General features: G+C 45.2%; 1 protein-coding gene across 1 annotated transcript in view; it reads left to right on the top strand.

The window, feature by feature from the left end:
• Positions 1-1,326: 1,326 nt before the first annotated feature.
• The window catches only part of ulk4 (unc-51 like kinase 4), a gene marked incomplete at its 5' end in the record, with an annotated part of 94,249 nt that continues 70,579 nt past the window's right edge, over positions 1,327-24,996 (top strand). The window contains 20 exons of the mRNA XM_080541068.1: positions 1,327-1,464; positions 1,588-1,687; positions 1,957-2,096; positions 2,448-2,613; positions 2,702-2,803; positions 2,910-2,993; positions 3,113-3,188; positions 3,279-3,380; positions 4,419-4,585; positions 5,299-5,362; positions 5,492-5,558; positions 5,990-6,094; positions 9,308-9,368; positions 9,624-9,808; positions 10,736-10,782; positions 11,149-11,227; positions 15,272-15,379; positions 17,570-17,653; positions 23,078-23,239; positions 23,413-23,595. Coding sequence (XP_080397194.1) covers positions 1,327-1,464; positions 1,588-1,687; positions 1,957-2,096; positions 2,448-2,613; positions 2,702-2,803; positions 2,910-2,993; positions 3,113-3,188; positions 3,279-3,380; positions 4,419-4,585; positions 5,299-5,362; positions 5,492-5,558; positions 5,990-6,094; positions 9,308-9,368; positions 9,624-9,808; positions 10,736-10,782; positions 11,149-11,227; positions 15,272-15,379; positions 17,570-17,653; positions 23,078-23,239; positions 23,413-23,595 — 2,220 coding nt within the window. The remainder of the gene's footprint in view (positions 1,465-1,587; positions 1,688-1,956; positions 2,097-2,447; positions 2,614-2,701; positions 2,804-2,909; positions 2,994-3,112; positions 3,189-3,278; positions 3,381-4,418; positions 4,586-5,298; positions 5,363-5,491; positions 5,559-5,989; positions 6,095-9,307; positions 9,369-9,623; positions 9,809-10,735; positions 10,783-11,148; positions 11,228-15,271; positions 15,380-17,569; positions 17,654-23,077; positions 23,240-23,412; positions 23,596-24,996) is intronic.

Raw genomic sequence — 24,996 nt, forward strand, 5'->3', positions numbered from 1 at the left:
GTTAAATTGTCAACTGATTGTAATAATTTATTTGATTTCGTTTTTTTTTTTTTTTTTCAAACAATGTCGGCCCCCTCACCATTATTCGGAGAGGACAGTCATTATTATAATTTGCCAGTTCCCCATAATAAACTTTGAAGGGACTAGAGACAGAGAGACAGACAGAGAGAGAGACAGAGAGAGAGAGAGACAGACAGAGAGAGAGAGAGAGAGAGAGAGACAGAGAGAGACAGAGAGACAGACAGACAGAGAGAGAGACAGAGAGAGAGAGAGACAGAGAGACAGAGAGAGACAGAGAGAGAGAGAGAGAGAGAGAGAGAGAGAGAGAGAGAGAGAGAGAGAGAGAGAGAGAGAGAGAGAGAGAGAGAGAGAGAGAGAGACAGAGACACAAGGCTACAGACAGACAGAGTTATCTAGCCTAATTCATGCATAAAAAACACTATTATGAGCACAAGTGACTTTATGGATTAAACATGTCAGTGACGTCAGAGCTGCCACTTCAGGGAACATCTGCTGCTCGTCTTTGTTTGCTGTCTGCCGCGTCCTCCGTTGTATCCTAGCAACCAAGGAATAACCCAATCTGAGGTGTTCCGATTTTTATTTAAATTTATTTTTTTACGACAGTATATGTTCACATGATTTATATAGGTGCCTTAAGCCCATACATCCATAGCTTAGTTAACTATATTAATCTATCAAACTTAATATTAGAATTAAAAAACGATTCGCTTTATGATCTAAAAACCCGTATAATTTCTCCCCCTAGAGTAGAATGAAGTAGTCCAAAGTAACTTCCGGTGACAGACTGCGCGAGGGGAATTTGAAGGTAACAGTTTTGTCACTAATAATACTTTGCATATTGCCAGATTGACAATATTACGTTGATAGTTTGTTAAGTCATATGATATGATTGATAGCATGTTTGCTGTCAGCTATTTTGAATGGACTTTATTCATTCAGTTGCTTGTTTTCATGGACTTACTAGCCTTGTTGTATGAAACATATTCGACAATGCCAATCTAACTGCATTCAGTCGACCATAAACTAGCTATCTTAAGTTAATTAGAATGATTAATTATTATAGAATTATGCAAACGTATTTCATTGGCAATTCACACCCCTCAAAACATGTTTTGAAAGTAAAGTAAGTAGTGTCACCCCTTGAAAACACTACACATATGGCAGAAATCAAGTCAAGTGTTTTTGTCATGTGAGAATGCCTGGTGTCATTGGCTACGTTTTGGTTGGTGACCTTCTCCATGTGAGATTGTTTGAACTAATGAATGACCAACAAATGCTACCCCCCCTGTGTACCCCCACTCTCAGATGGAGAATTTCATCTTATATGAAGAGATTGGAACAGGAAGCCAGTCTGTGGTTTACAAGGGTCGGAGGAAAGGAAGCATCAACTTTGTTGCCATTATCTGCAGTGACAAGTCAAAAAGAGCCGAAGTTACAAATCACGTGAGTGATGTCGCCCTAACACATATTAACCCTAACACGTATTGTTTCTAATTATGCAGGCTGTTTTACATTCCATAGCCACTCTGTTTTACCAACACACTGAACTGAATGGTTTATTCACAGGTACGGCTAAGCCATGACATTAAACATGAAAACGTGGTCACCTTCCATGAGTGGTATGAAACCAGCAGCCATCTTTGGCTGGTGGTGGAGCTGTGCACAGGTGAGACCAGAACAGTGATCATTCTTGGTTCTGTGCACAATACTGTAATAAATGCCACTTTTTCTTGTTTCAGGAAGTCTTATACAAAACACTCTGCTTTCTCTAAGAAAAGTTTCAAGTTGAAGTTTCAGGTTTTATTGTTACACAAGTGTAAGAAAGTAAAATTCGTAGGCTTCGGTTCATGACATTACAGCACAAGACTATAAGGCAAAAATGTGAATATGGTAATAATTATAATGGTTTGTGTTGGTCACTTCTCCCTGTTTAAGGGGGTTCACTGCAGACGGTCATCACCCAGGATGAGTGTTTGTCAGAAGATGTTGTGAGAGACTTTGCAATTGATTTGGTCAAAGGCCTGAGATACATCCATGATGCTGGCATCGTGTTTTCAGACCTCACACCATCCAAGGTGCAGTATAGATGCTCTGACCTCAGGTCAAACTCAACGTCAAACTCAATCAATTATCTAACGGTCAAACAATACTCACTGTCAACACAGCAATGTAAGCTCATGTGTCATTGGAGGAATTCTGATGACGTGATCTACATTCATTCAGTGTCACAGTTGAGTGTTATGAGTTCACACTTGTGTTGAATTAGTGTCTTGTGTTATATATTTCAATTCAGACCTCCTAATGACTCCTTTTAGAGAAACAAAACATTTGTATTTTTGCATAAAATGGTTATATTAGGTGTGTCATAATTATCTTAGTATACAATCAATGCATTTGGTCCTTTGTATTTTGTGTTTTCCCCAAAGATCTTGTTGGATGGCCCCGGCACTTTGAAGTACTCTAGTTTCTGCCTCTCTAAAGCTGAAGGGGAGAACCTGGCAGAGTTCTTTGTTTTGATCACTTCAGAGGAGGCAGGTGGAGGGGAGGGCAAAGAAAACACATCTAGGAGAAATATAAAGAACAGGATTCAAGGTGACTCTTACCGTGCATCCTTTTATGAGGTGTTTACAGGAATGTCATCCAAGCACTATATTGGCGAATGTGTCTGGTTTTCTCTCAGGGTCTCCGATATACTGTGCACCAGAGGTGGTGAAGGGAGGAGACTCAAGTACCAGCAGTGATCTCTGGGCGCTGGGCTGTATATTCTATGAGATGTTTTCAGGTACTGTATGAATCCAAATCTCTTGATTCATTTACATTTAATGACAACATCAGTATCTAATGACAGATCTAATATGTTTTATGTATTTTTGTGTTTCATTTCTCAGGAAAGCCACCATTTATTTCAGAGACCTTCTCAGAGTTGGTAGAGCTGATTTTACATGAGGATCCTCCGTCTCCAAGGCAAAGGGGTAGGACAATAACTCCTGTTAGCTGTTACCTAACTTAATTATCATTGAATGGAGACTATTTCTGTTAGTCTTATGTTATGTTATACATCTTGATGTTATACATGCTCTTTGTTTTACAGGGGCTTCCTCGTGCAAGCCCACCCAAGAGTTTCAAAGTCTGCTTAACGGCCTGCTTCAGAAAGATCCTAAGAAGAGGTAAGCCCTTCCCACCAAAACCAACTTAAGCCAATAATATGTTTAATCAGATCGGGTGTGTGGTTCTTGATTTGTTTTCGTGTTCCACAGGATCAATTGGACCCAGTTACTGGCTCATCCGTTCTGGGGAGGAGCTTTCAGAGTGGAACACAACAGCGAGGAGGAGGAAGAGGATGTTTCAATCAGTTCTAGGTGATGTTTGTGTTTCAGATAGCCATCGGGTCTCAGTATGGCTTCCTTGCTAGATTTAACTCCCTACAGGGTGGCGCAACATTTCCAGCTATTGTGAACACAAAGCACTCTGTTGGGGTCTCTCATGTATGTACATGGGTGAGCTGGAACAGACACTATTTCAGTATTATGTTAATTTAGCCGTTGCACTGCTGCTGGTTGCACACACCCCTGGTCAATGTGAACACTCAATTACCCATTGCAATACTGCTGTTTACAAATACTACCTTTGCACATTGCATATACCTCCTTTGATATAGCCACTATTTATACATCTGTATATACCTTACTGTACATAGCTACCATAACTGTATATACTATAGCTCATAACTGTATATACCTCTAACTACCTATCACTCATGGTTTTATACCACTATTTGCATTTCTGGTTAGATGTCAAACTGTGTTTTCGATGTCTGGTACTCTGCAATGACAATATAGTTGAATCTAATCTAAGGATTCTAGCATTTTTACGTGTCATGTATCTGCCTCGCAAACTGTTCTCGAGACACTCTACCTTTATTTAGCCGTTGTTGGCTGTGGACAGATGGTACAGTACTTCCCTTGGTGCAGTATGCTTGCGTGGCTTGTTTTACCACAGTTCTTTGTCTGTCCATGTCAGCCTCGGAGCTGCTGAGAAGGCCTACCCCACCTCTCTGACAGCCAGACACTGTGGAATCGCATCTGGTCTTCCACCTGCCTCATCTTGACATAAGTGCTGAAGAAGGCACACTGCTTTGATGTTTAATAAATCACAGTGGTGTGTGTATAGAGTGGAGGGCCCGGGCCCTGCCCTGCACAGCACAGTCAGTGTTCTTGTGTGAGCTTTAAGTGGGGGGGGGGCGGGGGAGGCAAAGGCTTTCACCAATTCAAATAGCAAAATAGGATTACGATTATACATTTGAAGCAAACACTTCAGATGAGATGAATTAGGTTAGTAGTTGTTTTTTCTTCCTGTAATTGATAGTGTGGTAACTGATATCTGATATCTTTTGGCAGTGTGGAGAAGGTTGGCATCTGCTCCGCCAGCCTGTCGACAGCAGTAGGACCAGTGTCAGTGACCTCAGAGGGGTCAGCAGGGGCGTGTAGAGGGACACAGGGAGGGGCGGGGGCAGCTGGGGTCCAGGAGCCTGTCTGCATGCACCCCAACAAGTCATTCAGATTAGGTAACGCTCTCTGGGAGCACAGAAGCAGACAGACATGTGTTCTGGCACGTAATGTGGTACCTCCATGCTGTGTGTCTTTATGTCTGTGTCTGTGTGTGTGTCTGTGTATGTATGTATGTATGTCTGTCTGTGTGTGTGTGTGTGTGTGTGTGTGTGTGTGTATGTATGTATGTATGTATGTCTGTCTGTGTGTGTGTTTGTCTGTCTGTCTGTGTCTGTGTGTGTGTGTGTGTGTGTGTGTGTGTCTGGTTGTCTGTGTGTTTGTGTATGTCTGTGTGTGTCTGTGTGTGTCTGTGTGTGTGTGTGTGTGTGTGTGTGTATGTGTGCACTGTACATGTGGGGTAATGTGAAATGCTCATGACCTACAGTTTGATGGTTTACTGTAGAGGAGGGAATACTCATATTGCAATATGCAATCCACATTTCATTTGTTCTAGTAATCAAATACATTGATGTTTTGTATCATAACAAGTTAGATACAGTATGCAATAATGCTAAATGTTTGTGCAAAACAATCGAAAATACTTTAATTTAATTGAATAGCATTGACAGTCATTTTTAAATATACTATAGATCACATTCAAATATAACATACAATTGTTCGATGACAAAAACATGTCATACAGTATTATGGCATGTCAAGTCCCAGTGAGTGAAGGTGTGCACCAGCTTAGCTTCTGACTGCTAACATAGTGTTGTCTTACTTCTCCCAGACACAGAGCTCAGACCAAAGAGTGCTCTGGACAAAGATGCAAGGGAATCCATTTTTCTCTTGAGGTAGGTTCTCTATTCAGTAGAGTGAGTGAGTGAGTGAGTGAGTGAGTGAGTGAGAGATTTAAAAAAGTAATGTTTTCTGGAATGGCATATTCAAATTTTGTTTCAATTATTATCTTTTTAATCAATCAGTTCTTGTCCAACTCCAAGAATGAGTTGCACTGCAAGAGACACTCCAAGCAAGACACCAGTACCTCAGGTGAGTGGTCAGGGTTGAGTGACCCCCTTTCAAATGTTCTTACTATGTCATCTCAGAACCAAGAATCTCATCTCTCAAAGAGAGTCTGACAGAGTGAGACTACTGACTGTGTTCAAACATATATACTAAGTAAGGGGAGGGCCCAGAACAGTGTATTTAATTTGTTTCCAAAAGGTTATTCCCAGTCACTGTTGTCTTGTTAGTCTTTGGCGCTCTCTACAGGTGTAATAATGAATTGCCACATTTTTCATTGCTATTGAACTTGAATGGTACTGTTTGCCTAAGGCCATTGGATCTTATGGATGATACAATATTTTTTATTTAGCTGGCATAAGATGTTTGCAAATCCTGTGTGTGAATAATTGTAATCTTTGGATAGCACTAAATTTAATCTTGACCTCTTGTCATCTTGTCTCATCCATACCTACCAGAAGAGTCTTGTTGTCAATGCGATGAATGATATCAGTTACTGTATAAAAGACCTGATATACACTGAATCTGATCTGGCAGTGACTCCTATTATGGACAACCCAAAGGTAAGAGTTTTACATGGTGTGGATGTTGTGTTTTTGTTTTTTTTTACCATTACTACAACTACATCATCATATTATTATTATTATTTTATTATTATTGTGACTTTCATCAGATTTACAAAGCTTGTTAAAATAAATTAAAGGCTTTTTAGCCCATGCAATACATCAAAATAGTGAAATTACCACCACTCATCCGTAATCAGACTTAGCTGAAGACTATCAAATGGAATGAAAAGAAGCAGCATCCGCACACTGAAAACTGCAAAAATCAATGTTTTCTTCAGGAATACAGCAGAGACAAGTTAATGCAGCGGTATATAAGTTTCAAACGACATCACTTGATTAGCCAAATGCACAACACCTGTATCAAAGAATTCCACCTAGTGGCTAGACATCAAGGGAATTGTTGTCCTAGGTTTAGTGGACTACAAAAGCCACATACCCAACTGAGACAAGTAAACACCAAAATATATCAAATATTTACAATATACATAACAGAACAAAAAACTATAGAGAAATGCTACAACATCAGGCAGTAGCCATCATATAGCATAGAACATAATAGGGTCTATGGCAGTGGTTCTCAAACCTCTCCTCGGGGACCACCAGCCGTTCCACATATTTGATCTGTTCCACCACCAGCACACCTGATTCAACTAATCAAGTGCAAAGCAATTATGGTTTGTACTTGATTAGTTGAATCAGGTGTGCTGGTGGTGGAACAGATCAAATATGTTGAACGGCTGGTGGTCCCCGAGGAGAGGTTTGAGAACCACTGGTCTATGGTACTTTATTCATAGCACAACACTCATGTCTAAATCCTCATTTAAACCTAGGGGTTGTAGACTTTCTAGAGTGTGGATCCCAAAAATCTCTCTCTGGCATAACCTCCTGTCAACATCAGCCCCTCTCTGAAGGGTAATCTGCTCTATGCCCTGGAACCTAAGGGAGGAAATGGGGTGGGAGTGGTTATTAAAATGACAGGCTATGGGGTAGTTCACATCTTTGTTCACATCGTCTTATTGAACTTGTGTTCACTGATTCTTTGTTTGAGGGGACGGATGGTTTTACCAATATAGATTTTATCACATGGGCACCTTACTGGAATTTCCCCCCCCATTCTAGGATGTCTAAAATCATGGGTTTTACAAGTATTGTGGCACTGGGCACAGTTGCTACAAGGGTAACAGGGTTTCCCTGTTTAAGGGGAGCCAGAAGGGTCTGTTTAGGATGAAAATTTATGTTTTTCTTTTTTTGACACCTTTTCTCGATAGGGCAGATCTAGGTTTAGATAGAGCAATATCATAAGCCTCATCTACACATTGAGTAGAATAACCCCACGTTTTCATCAGAATGACAAAGGCGACTCTGTCTGTAAAATTGACTTAGGTAAGCCATATTTTAGAGCTCCACGGTGGGCACTGCTAGCTAGAAGAAAAGTATTACGGCCCGTTTCTTTCTTGTCCAGTGTGGTAATGCGGCTCCCATTATTTAACTCAATCCACATAAAAGACACTTGTTGCAGGTCATACTCAAGAGAGAATTTTAAATCAGGGTAAACACCTTTAAGGAATGACACAAATTCCAACAGTTCCTACATTTTCCCCTGAAAAAGGCAAAACACATCATCCTGTTATCTGTACCATTGATCTGTACCATGATTTCTTTACAAAAAGGATTGTTGTCAAGGTTGAAGACAAAGTTGTGCTCAAAGAAACCCATATAGAGATTGGCGTAATCTGGAGCAAACGTAGAACCCATAGATGTGCCCTTTAATTGTAAATAGAAATCCCCTATAAATAAGAAGTAATTGAGCTTAAGGACTAGAGAGGCTAATTCACAGATGAATGGGAGAGAGTTCAGTGCGATCTTGGAGGTAAAAGCCTAGAGCATCTACTCCTCGTTCATGGGATATTTGTTTGTATAAAGGCTTTCTACATCTAAGGTAACCACAATGATATCTCCAGGTAGATCTTTAATTTCAGAAATGTTATTAATGACATCAGTGGAGACCTTGATATATGATGGAAGAACATATGGCTTCATGAAATGATCAACAAAATTAGACAAGGGTTCCAAAGAGAGTAATTACTGGCTACAGTGCCTTTGGGTTCTACAATACTTTTATGGTTCTTAGGTAACATGTAGAACACAGGAGTCACAGGATGTTCACAGTTTAGAAAGTCATGTTCATCTTTAGATATCCAGTTCAAATCCAATGCCCTGTCTGTGACATCTGAAATCTTCCATTGGAAATCGGAAGTAGGCTTAACCTTCCTGTAAAACTTTACACAATCATTAAGCTGACGGTAGGCCTCTTTTTTATAGTCAGCCATGTTCTGCAAAACAATCACCCCCCCCCCCTTAGCAGCAGGTTTAATAATGATGTCTTTGTCTCTGGAGAGTTCTTGTATGGCCAATTTTTCGTTAGGGTTCATGTTCGAATGAGAGAAATTCATTTTGTGTTTATCCAGGATTTATTTTTCAACCACTGTGCAGAAGGTTTGGATGGAGGGATTTGTACAAACGGGACTGTAATTTGCTCCTATTTCTAAACACAGTTTGTTAGACCCTTGTGTAACAGAATTACCATACTTCAGTTTAATCTTTCTAAAAAAACGGAATATGTCTGTCTTGATTTCAAAAGACTCAACAACTAGGGCATATAGGGACAAGGCAGAGATTTGCTGTGTAGTAAGTACCTTGTTTGAGAGGTTGATCACTGGGTTTTCGCCCACTGGCGGGTGGAGGTTCTGTTTCTACTGTCTTCTTTTCACGCCTCGTCTTCCCCTCGTGCTTTAGCTGTTGTCTCCCCATCGGATGTCGGTAGCCCCAGGAGGAGTCGGATTCACTGGGGAGTTCATGTCGGCTGTGGTGGTGTCAGTGTGTTGAGTGGTCTGGCGTCTCCTAAAAGGAGGCTGGGTATCCTCGTCATATAGGGAATTGTAGACTGGTAATTTGCAGCCACCCCTCTTGTATTCTCTGATTTTGGTGGTGATCAAACCCTCGTCAAAGGTTTTTAAGGTAATCCAAATACTTTGAAGCCCAAAGTACCTCACTTTACGAGATAAAATAGGGCAGTGAATAATGTATTTTGAACATGTTTTGTTGACCAATGTCGGATGGCTGAAATGAACAGATGTGTTCTTGTGTAGTGTACAATGCAGCAATTTGGGGGTATTCTTTCCGGTAACATGTATATATTTTTTTTGTCAGATTCTGAAGAGTGCTCCAGTACGATATGACTCAAAGACTCTGTGTGTCCCAGTACACTCAGGTAATACTCTTTCGTTTGTACCGAATTTAAAGGGACAGGTGTGTAGCAGGTGTTAAAACCACACACACACACACACACACACACACACACACACACGCACACATGCATGCACACACACATGCATGCACATACACACACATACATACACACACACACACACACGCACACACGCATGCACACACACACACACACACACACACACAAAGACAGCTGAGAGTGTGTGTCTGTTGAGCCCTTCTGATCCCCCCCCTATAGTGGAGAAGCTGGCCTCTCTGAGCGCAGAGCCCTGGAGGGGGTTTGTGCAGCAGCTGTGCTCCTCTCTGGACGCCCCGGCTGATAAGCCCACGGCAGCGCCCCGCTCCAAACTCAACCTCCTGTGCTATCTGTGTACCGTCGCTGCCCACAAGGACACCGCCACCAGGCTCATCAACTCCCAGCTGGTAAGAGTCAGCGTCTGACCACATGCCCGACATGCCTGCCATTCCCCAAGGGTCGGTGGCGGCCTGTGTTCTACCCTAGTCGGGGCCCCCCCCGGCTAATTTGAGTGTCCACCAGCACTTCTGCTCTCAGAGGAAAGAAACGGTTAGAGTTTGTAACAAACTCTCGGTCTTGCCGAGGGGAAATGTTCTCCACTTGTTGGAAATGCACTACGGACCTTCAAAGGGCTACTATGTCGGTCACGCGGGCAGAGCTCAGCTTACTCCGTGACAAAGGATTGTTGATCTGTGGGAAGCTGAATAGTAGGCGTCTAGGTGGGTTCAGGAAGTCGCAGCCACATTTCCATAATATAAAAAGAGGAACTTCCTTTTCCTGGACTTTTATCAGAAACTACTCCCTACTAGAGTTCCGCTGTAACGTTATACAATGACCCTAGTTATGTGAACACAAAGCCCATATACAGTACCATCAATTCCTCCTCTCAATGACACGGTATCATGTGTAACATGGGGGATATCCATCTGGTCACATTTAACCAGCAGGCCTGATGATGATGAAAATCAGTCTGGCAGAGAATTTGTATATTCAACCACTAGATGGCATTCCCGCTGCATCACGCTACAGATTATTAAACCAACAATTACATCACCATAATGATTACACCCTATGGCGTACTTTTGAGTACTTTTTTTTCCTTTCGTTTATTTTTTTTAATTTTTTTATCAATGTATCGTTTATTATTTTATTTTTTTTACAAAATGGGAACATTTCTTGTCACAATAATGACTTGACATGACTATAGTGTGCTCCGATATTGATTGAACTACTGAAGGACAACAGGACCAGCATACCTGCCGTTACATACAGTACACAGGACGTTGGTAGCTAAGTGTTTACCAGTGACCTTCTGTTCTCTCCCTTTGTGCCAGTTCCCGGTGTTGACCCAGCAGCTGCGACTGGCTCCTAATTGGGATGTGTGAGTTCCAGCAGGTTCCATTTGTCCGACCCCATCCTCTCAGCATTCTACCACCGCATGGATGGAATGTCCAGCATGTCTCTGTACAGCCCTGGCCCCAACAGTCATGTGCTGTCTGCCTCTGCCTAGCCTCAACTGTGCTGCTGACTGTCCATGAGCCACTGCTTTCAGTCAGGCACCCATTATCACACAGAGTATAGGATTTTTAAAAGGTTTTAAGGTTTGATTGTTCGACGACAAGTTTTGATATACATTATTGAAATTCCCCTGCATGCTTTGTATTTGCCCCGAATATCCGAAACATCAGTATTGTGTCTGGGTCTGTGTCTGTGTGTTCAAGAGCTCTGTCCTGTGTGTCTATTTTAGGAAGACTAAGGTGATGAGGGTGCTGGGGCTGCTAGCTTCCCACTGCACTGAGCTCACAGAGGAGACCCCGATTACTGAGGTCAGTGGAACGGACACAGACAGGATCCTGCAGCGCTCTGCCTCGCAGCTCCTTTCTAAGGCTCCGGTGTTCGTCCGTCGTGGAGCGAACATCTCTAATATTACTGTGTTTCTGAGAGAAGCGTCAGTTTCGGTAGATAATAAGCTACAAGGTTATTACAAACCTTCATGTGAGAAAACAACAACAGTTAGGTAACAGACTGCTGCTGCCTGTAAAACATGGTTATTCGTTTCTTTATGCCGCGTCAATATTCTTAACACCCCCCACCCCGCCCCCCCACAACAGCACGAAACAAAATCTCCAAAATGTAAATCACCTAAATCTGTTACCAATCGCAGCAGAGGCGTAGAGGTCTGTAGGAAATGCGCCATTATTACCAGCAGACGAGAGAAGAACAGTGTGATGAAGTACCAGCAGATGCCAGTGTGACCCAGCAGTAGCGTTCTCATCAGTTACACCAACCTGCCTGAGCACGCTTATGGAGGTGATAACAGACCATCAAAGAGACGCACAAAGGCGTTGCGGTTAATCATTTCAAAACCAGGATTCTATTTCATGTGAAATCGGGCACCTTTGATCCGTGGCACACATGGGCCTGTTGTGATTTCCTGTGTGGTTTTTCTTTCTGCCAAAAAAACCAACAACAACAACCTAAAAACCTTCCAGAGGGGAGAGAGAGAGAGCCATGAACGATACAAAATGGCCGACGGTGGCATACCCAGAGAGTGTGTGTATGGCGCAGCGACTTTTTTTATTTTTTCACTTCTTCTTCTTTTGGACAAATGGCGGAGGATTTTGCACCCTGCCCCCCCCCCACTCCCCACCCCCATCCCTTTGGGCACAGCTAGCTCATATTCATAGGGTGACAGATCCCAGAGCCTTTTTTTTTTGTGTGCTCTCCACAGGGAGTCCTGTGTTTGACGGTCAGCCGCAGTCATGGCGATTTCTGTGTCAGGGTTGGGCTTTTGTTCACACAGTGAGAAGTGCGCCACCTCCATCTGCCCGCCACACTGGCTCTCAGTGGTCGGCCGTGCCAGAGTTGGAGTTCCACTGTGAGAGGGGTCTCTCTCTCCTGGTCCCGGGCTTTTGTTGTCTGTCGCCTCAGCCGCGTTCTCACAGCGCCGAGTTAGAATGACAACAACGTCTGTTGTCAGCGTCGAATCGGATCCTTCTGCGAGCTACGCTGGCTTACGGAGCCGTGTATCCATCTCGCTTGACGATATCATCATTATTACCTCAAATTGCTGACAGCCCCATAACGCGCAACGCTGATATGAATACAAGGTGCTATTTTTTCCACACAGGGGCTTAAGGCAGGAAGAGTGGGATGTGTATTCTCCTGTCTCTATGCTCTCCGACATCTTTCTCATTAAGTTCTATCCCTCCCTGGCAGAAGGCTGTACTTCCCTCTGCCTCCAACCCACATCCAGACATTTCTGTCTCATGGCAGCATGTCAGTACTGAATACTGGCTCTGCCGTTTTCACCCAGCGTCCCCCCCCCCCCCCGAAACTGGCCTACAGTACTGTGCTGCCTCCGCAGACTGCTCCTCTCTCTCTTATTGTGTTTAATCATAGCAGTGGAATTAGCTGTTCCACTTCCTGAAGGAGCTGGGAGGCTAGTCTTCAGTGCTGGAAAGGGAACAGGGAGAACGCTGTGTCTTTTGAGCACTGCTGTTGATTCTATTCAATTTCTGTTTTGGTTTTTTTCTTCTCTTCAGGCATACAGTAATTGTGTTTTTTTCTTTAGGTTTTTAGGTTCCATGGTTCTTAAATATAGCTTGTCGATCATCCTTACTGTCTAATCTCCCAAAATATTTTAGTTAGTAAATATAATACAGTAGTATCGGATTCACTAACAACACCGTTAATAATGAGTTTACGTCTATCGTTTTCTTACCAAAGCAATCAAGTCACAGTCGTGTGTCCCTGTGATAACCGCAGGCGGAGACATTGATAATCTATGGCGCTGAGCGGAGGCTGATAAGTCATGAAGGGCCAGGGGTCAGGTGTGTCGGCGCCCCCCTCAGCCCCACATCAGACACCTGTCCTCTCCTGGACAGCAGCGAGGCATCGATCCCCCACCCCCCAGCCTCCCGGGTCACCTCCTGTATATGTCTGTTTGGAGCTCCCTCCCTCCCTCCCTCCATAACACACCTGCCAGTCCTGGACCTGGACGGACCGCCACACTGATACAACCACATAACCCGTACTCCTCCTACCTACAGAATTGCCCGGAATAAATCAAGTGTTTCACTCACTCACTATACATGAGTTCGCCGAGCGGTGGTACGTTAAAAACGAAATTCTAAACAGGCTTGATTGTATGTGCTATGCCGCTAAAGCAGTAGCCTTGTGGTTTGTCAAGTGTCAATTCAATCCAGTTCTATTTCAAATACTTGATTTATTCCGGGCAATTCTGCAGGTAGGAGTTACGGGCACATAGAAACAACATAACACACAAGTTTACACAGGGACGAACACAACAACAGCACCTCTATTATCAGACGTAGAAAAATATGATAAACGTCTAGTCGAAGGTAAGAAAAACAAAAAAAGATGATCCTAAAATAAATATGAACTGTGTTCACTGTGTTCTCTTCCTCTATCGAGACGTTATCGTTGACCAATGACACTTGACAATGTGGACATTACGCATAGGCCCGTATCTTAAGACGACACAGATTTCTCAAATACGACCCTCGAAACCATAACACTGTGAAATCATTCTAAAAATAATATCGCAAATAATCTAGTCTTTGGTTAATTGCTGAGCAGGCCTTGTAGTAGCTCACTCTCTGCCCCCCCCCCCCCCCCCCCCCAGTATGAGTCTGTCCTCAGTTGAGGTGAGATGGGTAAGAAACCCTGGGCGTGTGCTAGTGTGACTTCATGCTGCCTTGAACACTCGGTCTCGCCCCCTCTCCAAGCCTTGTGGGGGCTGCTTAATTTCGCGTGGCCTTCAACAACCCTACAGCCTCAGTAGTGTAAAGCTCTGCCTTTTGGGGGGGAGTGGGGGGGGGTGGCATTGGGGCTGGTGTAGGAGGGGGATAATTATGTTTTTTTGGGGGGGGGAATAGCCGTGTGGTATGGCTCCAACTTAGTGTGTTTGTTTTCTTGAACAGCGAATCGTCACTCGGTTGCAGAATGTCTCCCTGCCAAAGCTCGTCTGCGCATCAAACGCGCGCCGCAAACATCTGTTCCCCTTGCAAAGTCATCATTTATGTTATTTTACCGGGCAGAGCCAGCCTCGCAGTGAGCACTGCCTATTTGCATAGCACCCTGCTGGGAGAGCTGCCGCAGTGAGGCCGTCACATCCTGCCGACATCTGAGGAGGAGGAGACAAGGAAAAAAAAAATGCTAATTCCAGGAATGAGGCAGTTAGGGGGTGTGCTTGTATTCATATAAACGTAAATGTGTGTGTATGTATGCGTGTGTGTGTGTTTTCAGGGAGGGAGGGTTATTATGTGAATCCCTTCAAGAGCCATCATGACAAGTTTGTGTATGGAGTCTCTCGTGAGCTCTCTCTCTCCCCATCTCCCCCCCCCCCCCGCCCAGTCTCCCCAATCGAATCCATGCTAGCTAGCTCCACACCCCCGCCCCCCCTTCTCTCACTGCTTGTGGAGTTGTTGGCTGCGTCATGGGGTGCAGTGATGATGAATGTCAGTCTGTCAGGTCTTACAGGCCTGTCTTCATTATCCACTGATGGTCACCCCTCGTTCCTACAGCAGAGCACAAGCATATGCCTGTCCCTCAGCATGGGTAATGACATTCCACTTGCACACTAGAGCGAGATGTCTTTCTCCACTGAGAATGTGTGACAGCTACCAGTATCGTCTATGCTATTCTATTTGATACAGCTGCTAGGCCTCAGCTCACAACATAGTGTTTACACTAATTATCTCATCAGAGGAATAAATAAACCTTTTCCCATAGGACGATTATTTATAGTACACTTTAGCTTTATCAACATAAAGCTTGATAACAGGGGGGGGGGAAGCTGTTTCAGCTGTTTCAGCTGAGAGTTTGATTATTTGGCTTTTCTTCAGGCGGTTGCCATGTTCACAGAGCTCATAAGGGATAACTTCAGGAACAGCAAGCTGAAACAATGCCTGCTGCCACCACTGGGGGAGCTGCTGTACCTTATCGCCTGTCAGGTGAGAAACATGGTTGCTGATATGCTGAAAAACAGCACCTTTTCAACTGTAAACTACTTAATGAAATAATTATAATTGCTGTTAATTGTTCTGTGAATTGGACTCCTCACTCCTCTGTTGAAATGCAAGCAGTTGATATTCAGGTGATAATATTTCATGATTTCTCTTTGTTTTCACATTACATGGGCTATATGAAACCTCTTTACAGCATGGGCCAGTGTTTATTTCATGTAAGGTACCCAATGTTGAATACAGCAGGACATACAGGTTTAGGTGTTACAGGTTGAATGCTTTTGCGTAGCTCTTGAAATATGTCATTTCCTGAAGAAAAGAAAGGCTTTTTAGCTTTCTATATTTTTATGGAAATAATGGAATAATTATGTTATTACTATGACTCCTTCCTTGGAAGGTGCTGTCGTGAGGTCTGTGATCGTATCTTTTGTGTCAGTAGAATCGTTATCCGTCCCTGAACTCCTTGGTGTGTCAGGGTCGTTCAGTGTGGCACACACACAATGTGCATCGGCTTTGTTGTCTCAACAGCCACGAGGGAGGGGATTACAAAGTGCCCTTTATTCATCATTGTTTTATTTTAATTAGTTCACTAACACATTATTACTGTTTTAGATTCATCTTAACTCGTCTCCCCAGCTGAATTGGCTGTTACACTCACAATTTGTTGCGATGTATTTGGTATTAGAAGCGTACTCTCAATGGCCAGTGATTATTGATAGCGCAGTCTATTCTGGTTCCAGAATATTTAGTGAGGGACGGGTTGGCCTTGTTCTGAGGGAGAGGAGAGGGCTAACATGTCTCAGGCCTGCGGGAGGTTAAGAGTATAGCACGCCATCTCAGGCAGAACTTTATCCTTGACAGCATACAGTCCAAATAGAAAGTAAACAGCAATGGAAAATCATGGATCCATACTTCTTCTTCGTCTTCTATGTTATGTTTACTTGTAGAATCGATCAACCCATATATATATATATATATATATATATATATATATATATATATATATATTATATACAGTAATTTGAGAATCTTTCAAGGCCCTTTCTGATGATTACTGAATAGACATTATCAAAATAAATATATGTATTATATATAAGTATGAGGATTGCTTGTGGGCACTGCGGCACAGAGAAAAAAAAGAAAGAAAGCCAAAGCTAAATAAATAAACAGAGGAGGCAAGGAGCACGCCTTAATGAGAACATCCATGGTATTCACTGTTCTGCATCGTTTTTCAAAAAGCATCATCAACCCAACACACTCCATTTGTGCTGTAAATATGTTTTGGAAGCCAACAGTCTTTTTTCCCCACCACTAATTCCCCTATCCCCAGTTCACAACCACATTCATCCCTTTCCCCGCACGGCCGCCAAAGGGATCGCAAGTTTCAACTTTGGCAGTTGCATTTGTGTACGTTGGCTTATTTTTTTAGCCTAATTATGATCGCTGCTGCTTTGTTTTGCCCTAATTGTTCCCCTCACAGCCCTACATAGTTCCCCCTCCTCTCACAGCCCTACAGAGTTCCTCCTCCTCTCACAGCCCTACAGAGTTCCTCCTCCTCTCACAGCCCTACAGAGTTCCTCCTCCTCTCACAGCCCTACAGAGTTCCCACTCCCCTCACAGCCCTACAGAGTTCCCCCTCCCCTCACAGCCCTACAGAGTTCCCCCTCCTCTCACAGCCCTACAGAGTTCCTCCTCCTCTCACAGCCCTACAGAGTTCCTCCTCCCCTCACAGCCCTACAGAGTTCATACTCCTCTCACAGCCCTACAGAGTTCCTCCTCCCCTCACAGCCCTACAGAGTTCATACTCCTCTCACAGCCCTACAGAGTTCCCCCTCCTCTCACATCCTACACAGGTCCTCCTCTTCCTCCTCTCACATCCCTACACAGGTCCTCCTCCTCCTCTCACATCCCTACACAGGTCCTCCTCTTCCTCCTCTCACATCCCTACACAGGTCCTCCTCCTCCTCCTCTCACATCCCTACACAGGTCCTCCTCCTCCTCCTCTCACAGCCCTACACAGGTCCTCCTCCTCTCACAGCCCTACAGAGTTCCTCCTCCTCTCACAGCCCTACACAGGTCCTCCTCCTCTCACAGCCCTACACAGGTCCTCCTCCTCCTCCTCCTCCTCCTCCACTCACAGCTCTTCCCTTTCGCCTCTGTCTTCCCTCTTCCCCGCAGGAGGAGAAGAAAGAGCACCCAGGAGGATTGTGGGTCGTTCCTGCTGCCGCCTACACGGTGTTAATGAGGTGCCTTCGGGAAGGGGTAAGGCTTGTGCGGCTGCCGCGGCGCGGGGGGGTGGGGGGGGGAGATCGGTGCAGTAATGATCCTTCTGCAGGGCCTACAGGCATTGTTTGCCAACCGCAAGTCAAGGGCACGCAGCAGACTCAGCCGTCAGCCCCTTGTCATGCACCTGCATCAAAAAAGCGTCAGAGATGAGGAGAGAGGTCCTCGTCTTGACCTCGGCAGCAATTAAGGCCCGGTAGAGACACAACCAGGTACAGTACAGTACCGTCAGCCCAGTCGGACAGAGTGGAGGTGTTTCGTTCAACGAGTGCTACTTCTCTTCTTTGTTTAGTTTTTTTTATTAGTTTTTTTTATTATTCTGCTTAATTACAAATCTGAGTTTGTTTCAGAAGAGTGAGTACAATAGTGCAGCTTGTAGACGTAGAGCACGTGTGTGAGTTAATTGATTACGGGAGTTGGTATGGGGCAGATGTAGTCTTACAACTTTACAGGTTTTTTGGGGTCATAGTTTAATTCCCCCCCAGATATCTAATGCATATAAAAGAGTAAGCTCTAAGTAAAGAGCCTTTGGCCCCTAGTTTAGCACTGTCGCTATCGCTTTCTCTGTGTTTCCTGTCAGACTTTCTTTCGGTAAAATCTGTAAAGCGTCCTTGGGTGTGTGAAAGGCGCTATAGACGCCAAGATATTATTATTATTTTTTATTATTAATAAACTCTGTGGGGTGGTGGTTGGAAGTTTCACACCTGAACCTCACCATATCAGAGGCAGTTTATTTCCAGGCTCCGACAATGTTGACTGCCATTGTATTAAAGTGTTGTGTACGAGTCTGCCATATCGACCATGGCACGGGGGTGAGGGGGGGGGGTTAGTTAACGAAATGATTTGGTCCTTTACAAACTCCGCTGGGTTATAATGAGAATGCATTCGCGCAGGGAAGTAAAGTGGCATTAGGAGTGCAGTCACAGAGTGAAGTCTTCGCCAGCTTGACTAACTAACAAGTTCCCCAGCTCTGGGAGTGTGCTGGCTGGGAAGCATGTGTCTATTCTGGGACACGTACAGTATGGTACAGAGCACATAAACAGCGGCAGCTCCCAGCTCTAATAAGGCCAGTAATCAGGGGAAGGGGACTTACTCCTACTGTCATTAAAGTGGCTGTGGCAGCTTGTCTTATTTATTTGTATTGAGTGAGGAGTGCAGTGACTGACACCTGCCTCTCCTCTGGGGAGAAGCCTCCCCCCCAGCACAAACCACAGATTGAAGCCAGAACTTGTTTCAATAGGACGGAATCCTACAAGTTCTGATTGGATCCTGCGGCGAGCTGCATGATTCAGCTGCCTCTCGATGTAAACAACGACATATGGCAATTATAATAGAGAGCATTGCCTCTATATGTTTGTTTACGCTGCATTTAATGTATGGAGCTTCGATTTCCCCACACTTAATTTGCAGCATTGCACTAATTGTGCGGCGCGTCTCACTGCTCGGTTTAACACTTCCAAATTAGATTGGGATGCGAAAATGCTAACGCTTCACACGCGGAGTATGAGAACCAAGGAGGTTTTTTTATTTAGATTTTTGCACTTTCATGACTTTCAACAGCCGATTCCGAGGAGCCCAAACTTTTGAGTAAGATGTCAGGGCCCTTGCATGTTTTTCCTGTTAAGGCCAAATCCACACACTGTAATCCTGCTGTTAAGCAACATCAGCGAACGTTCCAGGGAGGGAGAGAGGGAGAGTGGAGGTCTGTGAGAGAGAACATTGTAGATAGAGACAGAGAGAGAGAGAGAGAGAGAGAGAGGCGGGGGGGGTTAGAGTAAAGGAGGAGGAGGAGGAGGAGGAGGAGGAGGAGAAGGCAGAGAGCGAAAGAGAGGTTTCCAGGCCAGACTTGAGCTGCAGGAAATATTTATGAGCGTAGAAGAAGATGTTCCTGGTGCCAGTGATGAAAGGTCTGTTTGGGAACAGAGACGGTGTCGTGGATCTCGACGAGGAAGAGGAGCTCAAGGGGCCCCACCCCTCCTGCACCCTCCTACCTCCCGGGCTCCGTGCTCCTCTCCCATTAAACATTTATCAGTCAGCTCACAGGAACGCTCCTCCCAATCAGTCTCTGTCTAATCCCCCGTCTGTAGAGCAGTGACCTCTGGAACACTCATATTAATAACCACAGATTGTACAGCACATCCACATCCAGGCTCTGCTGCGCCGTGCGCTGCACTGTACACACGCAGCTGCAGGGGCTTCTACATGCGGTACTGCTGCACTTTTGACACGCAAATGTAATCACCACGAGGGGCCGACGCCTGTCACTGTGAATGGGAAATACTCTGCTACAAAGTTGTTTGTGTGTGTGTGTGTGTGTGTTTGTGTGTGTGTGTGTGTGTGTGTGTGTGTGTGTCTTGTGTGTGTGTGTGTGTGTGTGTGTGTGTGTGTGTGTGTGTGTGTGTGTCTCTCTTCAGGGTTAGGGACCAGGTCCATACTGCAGATCAATAGTCTTTTGTGTGAGCTGCTGCTGGAGCCATTTCAGCAGCAGACATTGTTGGCCAGTGAAACGGAATGGTGTTACAGAGGAAAATGACCTGACTGTGTTTACAGTACATTCTAGCTCTATAACGAGTGTATCTATTGGACGTAGCGCAGGATTTATACAATATCTTAAAGTATGGCATAGTAGCACTCAATTGTAATGCTGCTTTCTGTCTGTCTGTCTTTCTGTCTGCACTTTGGAAGCTCCTGTCCACACAGCGATATATGGGTTTGGGTTTTGCTGTAAGACTAAAACAACAGTAGGCTGCATGCTAGCTCGTGTAGCAGCTCAGATGAATGGATTGATTAAGGCTACGCTAGCCGTCTTTGACATTGGCTTGTGATCTTCTAAATACAGGCATTTCGCTAAGTTAAAGCCCGTCTGGTTTGTTCTTGTTTTGTTTTGATATCCCTCTTCTTATTCATTAAATACGCCATTTAAATTGAGATGATTGTGTTCTAAAAAAAGGAGAGATGAAAACCAGCAGGGTAATGAAAGGATTGGCTCGCAGTCATGATTTACATAGAGCTTTCTTCTGGTCCAGGTGCTGAGTTGCTTCAAACGGGAAATAATTACAGTCAGGCACTTGTTGCGGGCGGTGAACCCACAAGAGAGTCTTGAGGGCTCCTCTCTGTCTCCCAGCGCTAACTCTCTGGGAGAACACACGTTGGAACTAGCGAACACACTAATCTTAGTAAAGACTTCCACTCTGCTTTCTCCTCAGACAGTACTGTTGTTTCTGACCCTCATGTATGTGTATAATAATAGCATCACCGCATATGAATAAGCATTCACTCCTTTTCATGTTTGAATGAGTGCTAAAGTCCTTTCCAGTTTGAACGTATTTCCTAATTAATCCAAGGGAATCTGTAATGGAATAATGTCTGTAGATGTATTGATGTAAGAAATGTGTTGAACTGTAAGAGACGAACGCCATGCGTTAAAAAGCAATGGAAATGACCTAGGCCTAAGAAAAGTAGCTCTTAAAATAATCTGGGAACCTAGAATCCCGTGGCGAGACTTTGTGAGACTACGCTTGTACTGTGGTACACAAGTTCTTGGATGAGGCTGGTTACTTTTCATCCTACTATATGGAAATGTTTCCCTGTGTGGATGTTATTATTAATATGTATTTCCAATGGAATGGTGATTGCGCTCCCCAGTGTGTTAATTAGACAGGTGTCCCTAATGTCCTGTTGAATGTGTTGTGTGTGTGTTGTGTGTGGTGTGTGTGTTGTGTGTGGTGTTGGAATGAGTCATCCTGCTGTTCTCAGGGTGTTTGCTAAATCTATTATGACCCCTTCCAATAAGTGTGTTATTCCTCATACCCCTTCATCCTTTTAGGCGATATGAACTTGTTTGGGTTTTTTTTTGACAGATGGGGATTTGTACCGATGCATTGTTTGACTCCCAAGGTTTTTTTGTGTGTGTGTGTTTTGTTTTGGTTAAAATGTGCTCAGAGTTCCAGCACACACACCTTCTACACAGTTGCCTCCAGCGGGGCAGACCTCTGAGAAAAGGGGGCATGTGCAGAGTATCGTACATTGTAAGAGACTTGTTGTACAGGCATGTTTAAAATGCCTCGTCTTTTCTTTCGGCTGTGATTTTTCCAGATTGTTGGTGAGGAAAACCTTGAGGCTGCTGTGTGGAATTTGACTTTAGTTTGACTTGTTATTTATTTATTTATTTTCTTACTGGTAAGGGCTTTCTGACTGGAATTCTTCCCTCCTCCAAAATGTTCACTGTTCCTCACTCGCCCTCCAGCAGCTTGTCAATCACTGTTGTGTCCTCCTACTCAGCGGCTGAACTACATCACCATCCAGGGCCCTCTCTCGGAGGTGCTAGTCAAAAAAGCTGGGCCTCCAAGATAGCAGGGCAGAATTGAGCTGCCGGTTTTTGGCCGTAACTGTACATATTTAAGTGCATGTGTTGGGAGAGATGTGCAGTTGGTTGACACTTCTATTACACTGTCTGCTGTGGGTAATGAGAACAGCCGCGAGACAGACCACCTTAAATAGATCATGTGCTCAGTGTGTAGTAGTAGAATTTAGAACTAGGCCTCCTACCAGATTTGAACGAGGGAGAGTTTGGTTCATTAGGTTGTGTTAGTGACCCACATTTTCTCAAGTTGCTTTGTCGTAGCAAAGGCTGTTTTTTTTACAAAAAGCCACCCCCCCCTTAAAATCTACAGCCCCTGTAAAGGCTAGTCAATGTATAATAGATTGATGATGTAACCCAACGAAACCAGGGTAACAAGGTGACACCCCCCCACCCCCCCACCCTTTTTTTTGTTCACCCTTTCACAATGGATGCATTGAAAAACTATGTCAATGTTTTGAATATTTTCATTATTGTGTCTCATCACTCAGATTTTCACTCGAGTTTCTCAGAGCAAACAATTCCTCATTCATAACCACTGTGGACAATGAACCACTTCACACATTTATTGCCATGATTTCTGCAAATCAAATTGTTAGTGTTTTTCTTCTATTTGGATTGTCCATTGTGCAGTAATTGATGTGTGTGTGTTTGTGTGTGTGTCTGTGTCTGTGTCTGTGTCTGTGTGTGTGTCTGTGTGTCTGTGTCTGTCTGTGTGTGTCTGTGTGTGTGTGTGTGTGTGTGTGTGTGTCTGTGTCTGTCTGTCTGTGTCTGTCTGTGTGTGGGTGGGTGTGTGTGTCTGTGTCTGTCTGTGTGTGTCTGTGTGTGTCTGTCTGTGTCTGTCTGTGTGTGTCTGTGTGTGTGTGTGTGTGTGTGTCTGTGTGTGTCTGTGTGTCTGTGTCTGTGTCTGTGTGTGTGTGTGTGTGTGTCTATGTGTGTCTGTCTCTGTGTGTGTGTCTGTGTATGTCTGTGTGTGGGTGTGTGTCTGTGTATGTCTCTGTGTGTGTGTGTGTATGTCTGTGTGTGTGTGTGTGTGTGTCCAGGAGGAGCTGGTGGTGAACCACATGGCAGCGAAGATCGTGGAGAACGTGTGCACCACTGTGTCCCACTGCGCCCAGGGCTTCATCACCGTGGAGACGGGACCCCTGCTCTGGTACCTCTTCACCCACTCCACCGTGGACTCCCTCCGGGTCAGCGCCATCTCTGTAAGGGTCAACACCACCACACCACACCACCACCAGCGCCTTACTGAGCTCACTAAAACACTGTGGTTCCCTGGGGACTAATGTCCTTTGACCTTAGACAGACAGGTACTTGACTGACCCCCGTCCCTGTCCCCGTCCCCCCTCTCTCTCTCTCCCTCCCCGGCCACGCTCAGGCCCTGTGCAGGATCACCCGCCACTCCCCCAGCGTGTTCCACAGCGTCCTGGACACGGTGGGCCTGCCGGCCGTGTTGGACAGCCTGGTGTCGGGGATCAGTCGGGTGCAGCAGCACATGCTCACCATGTTCACCGCCACGCTGGCCTCGGGGGTGCACCTCCACAGGCTGGTCCAGGAGAGGGTAGGTACCCTGGGGGCGGGGGGGGGGGGGGGTCCAGGAGAGGGTAGGTACCCTGGGGGGGGGGGGGGGGGTCCAGGAGAGGGCAGGTACACTAGGGTAGGGGGGGGGGGGGGTCCAGGAGAGGGTAGGTGCCCTGGGGACACAGCAGGGGGGTCGGGGGGGGGCTGGTGGAGGTAGAATGCCAGCCTCTCCCCTGGGGTACACAGTGAACAGTGATGTGGGATAACAACTCCACTACTACTTCTTCTTCCTTGGAGGAAGAGTCATTGTCAGCAGCGTGTGCTGTATGTGGATGTGCGCACCATCTCGCCGGAGTAAGCCGCTTCTAGCCGTGCCGTCTCCCGCGCTAAACTCCCATCAATCCAGGCTCAGCCGCCCTCTCCCTAACCTCCTCTGACGGCTAATTGGCCATTAGCGCTGGCGCAGAGGTTCCCGCAGCCCAGGAGATGAATGCTCTCCTCTCCTTTTCTCTCCTCTTCTCTCCTCTCCTCTTCTCTCCTCTCCTCTCCTCTCCTCTCCTCTCCCCTCCCCTCCCCTCCCCTCCCCTCCCCTCCCCTCCCCTCCTCTCCTCTCCTCTTCTCTCCTCTCCTCTCCTCTCCTCTCCTCTCCTCTCCTCTCCTCTCCCCTCCCCTCCCCTCCCCTCCCCTCCCCTCCCCTCCCCTCCCCTCCCCTCCTCTCCTCTCCTCTCCTCTCCTCTCCCCTCCCCTCCCCTCCCCTCCCCTCCTCTCCTCTCCTCTCGTGGTCCAGTTTTAAGTGTGGACAAATAATGGAATATAAATCTTCTCCCTGCGGAGCCGAGCCAGATAAGATGTAGATAAGGCCAGGATGCTGCAGGAGAGAGAGAGATTCCGTGCGTAGTACCATGTCCGCCTGTCTCTCTCGCAGCCTAACCGAGCTAGAGAGGAGAATAGTTTTACATTCATTTCGGGCTCCTGTTCTTTTTAACCCCCGGTTGACTTAATTGACTTATCTCACGGCAGTATTTAAATGTAAGTGCCGAGTCTCTCAATGATGATTATCTTTCGATATTCGATATTATGCTTTACCCTGTGAAGTAACTCTACAAAGAAACACTTATAATAACGACGGCGCATCTCACATTATCTGAAGCGGTAATCAATCGGTAATTGATTCAATATGAACGCTTAATTGCATAAAAACGTACTGCCTCACCTCTGCACCGGTTCTAAAATGCTATACATTTTTCTGCTTAATTTCCGTGACAAATAAGAAGTCCAGAGAAAGCCTAGTGTTTATTCATGCATTGTCTTGCATAGAATTTTAATTTCAGTGAATCTCTCTGAGCAACTCCACTAATTGGGTAAGGAGCTGCAACAATCTAGGAGTGCAGCTTGGAATACTGTTGATGTAATTACAATTTATGCAGCCGGAGTAGATGCT

This window comes from Nansenia antarctica (genome assembly GCF_963989245.1).
Source record: "Nansenia antarctica genome assembly, chromosome: 10".
Lineage (NCBI taxonomy): Eukaryota > Metazoa > Chordata > Actinopteri > Argentiniformes > Microstomatidae > Nansenia > Nansenia antarctica.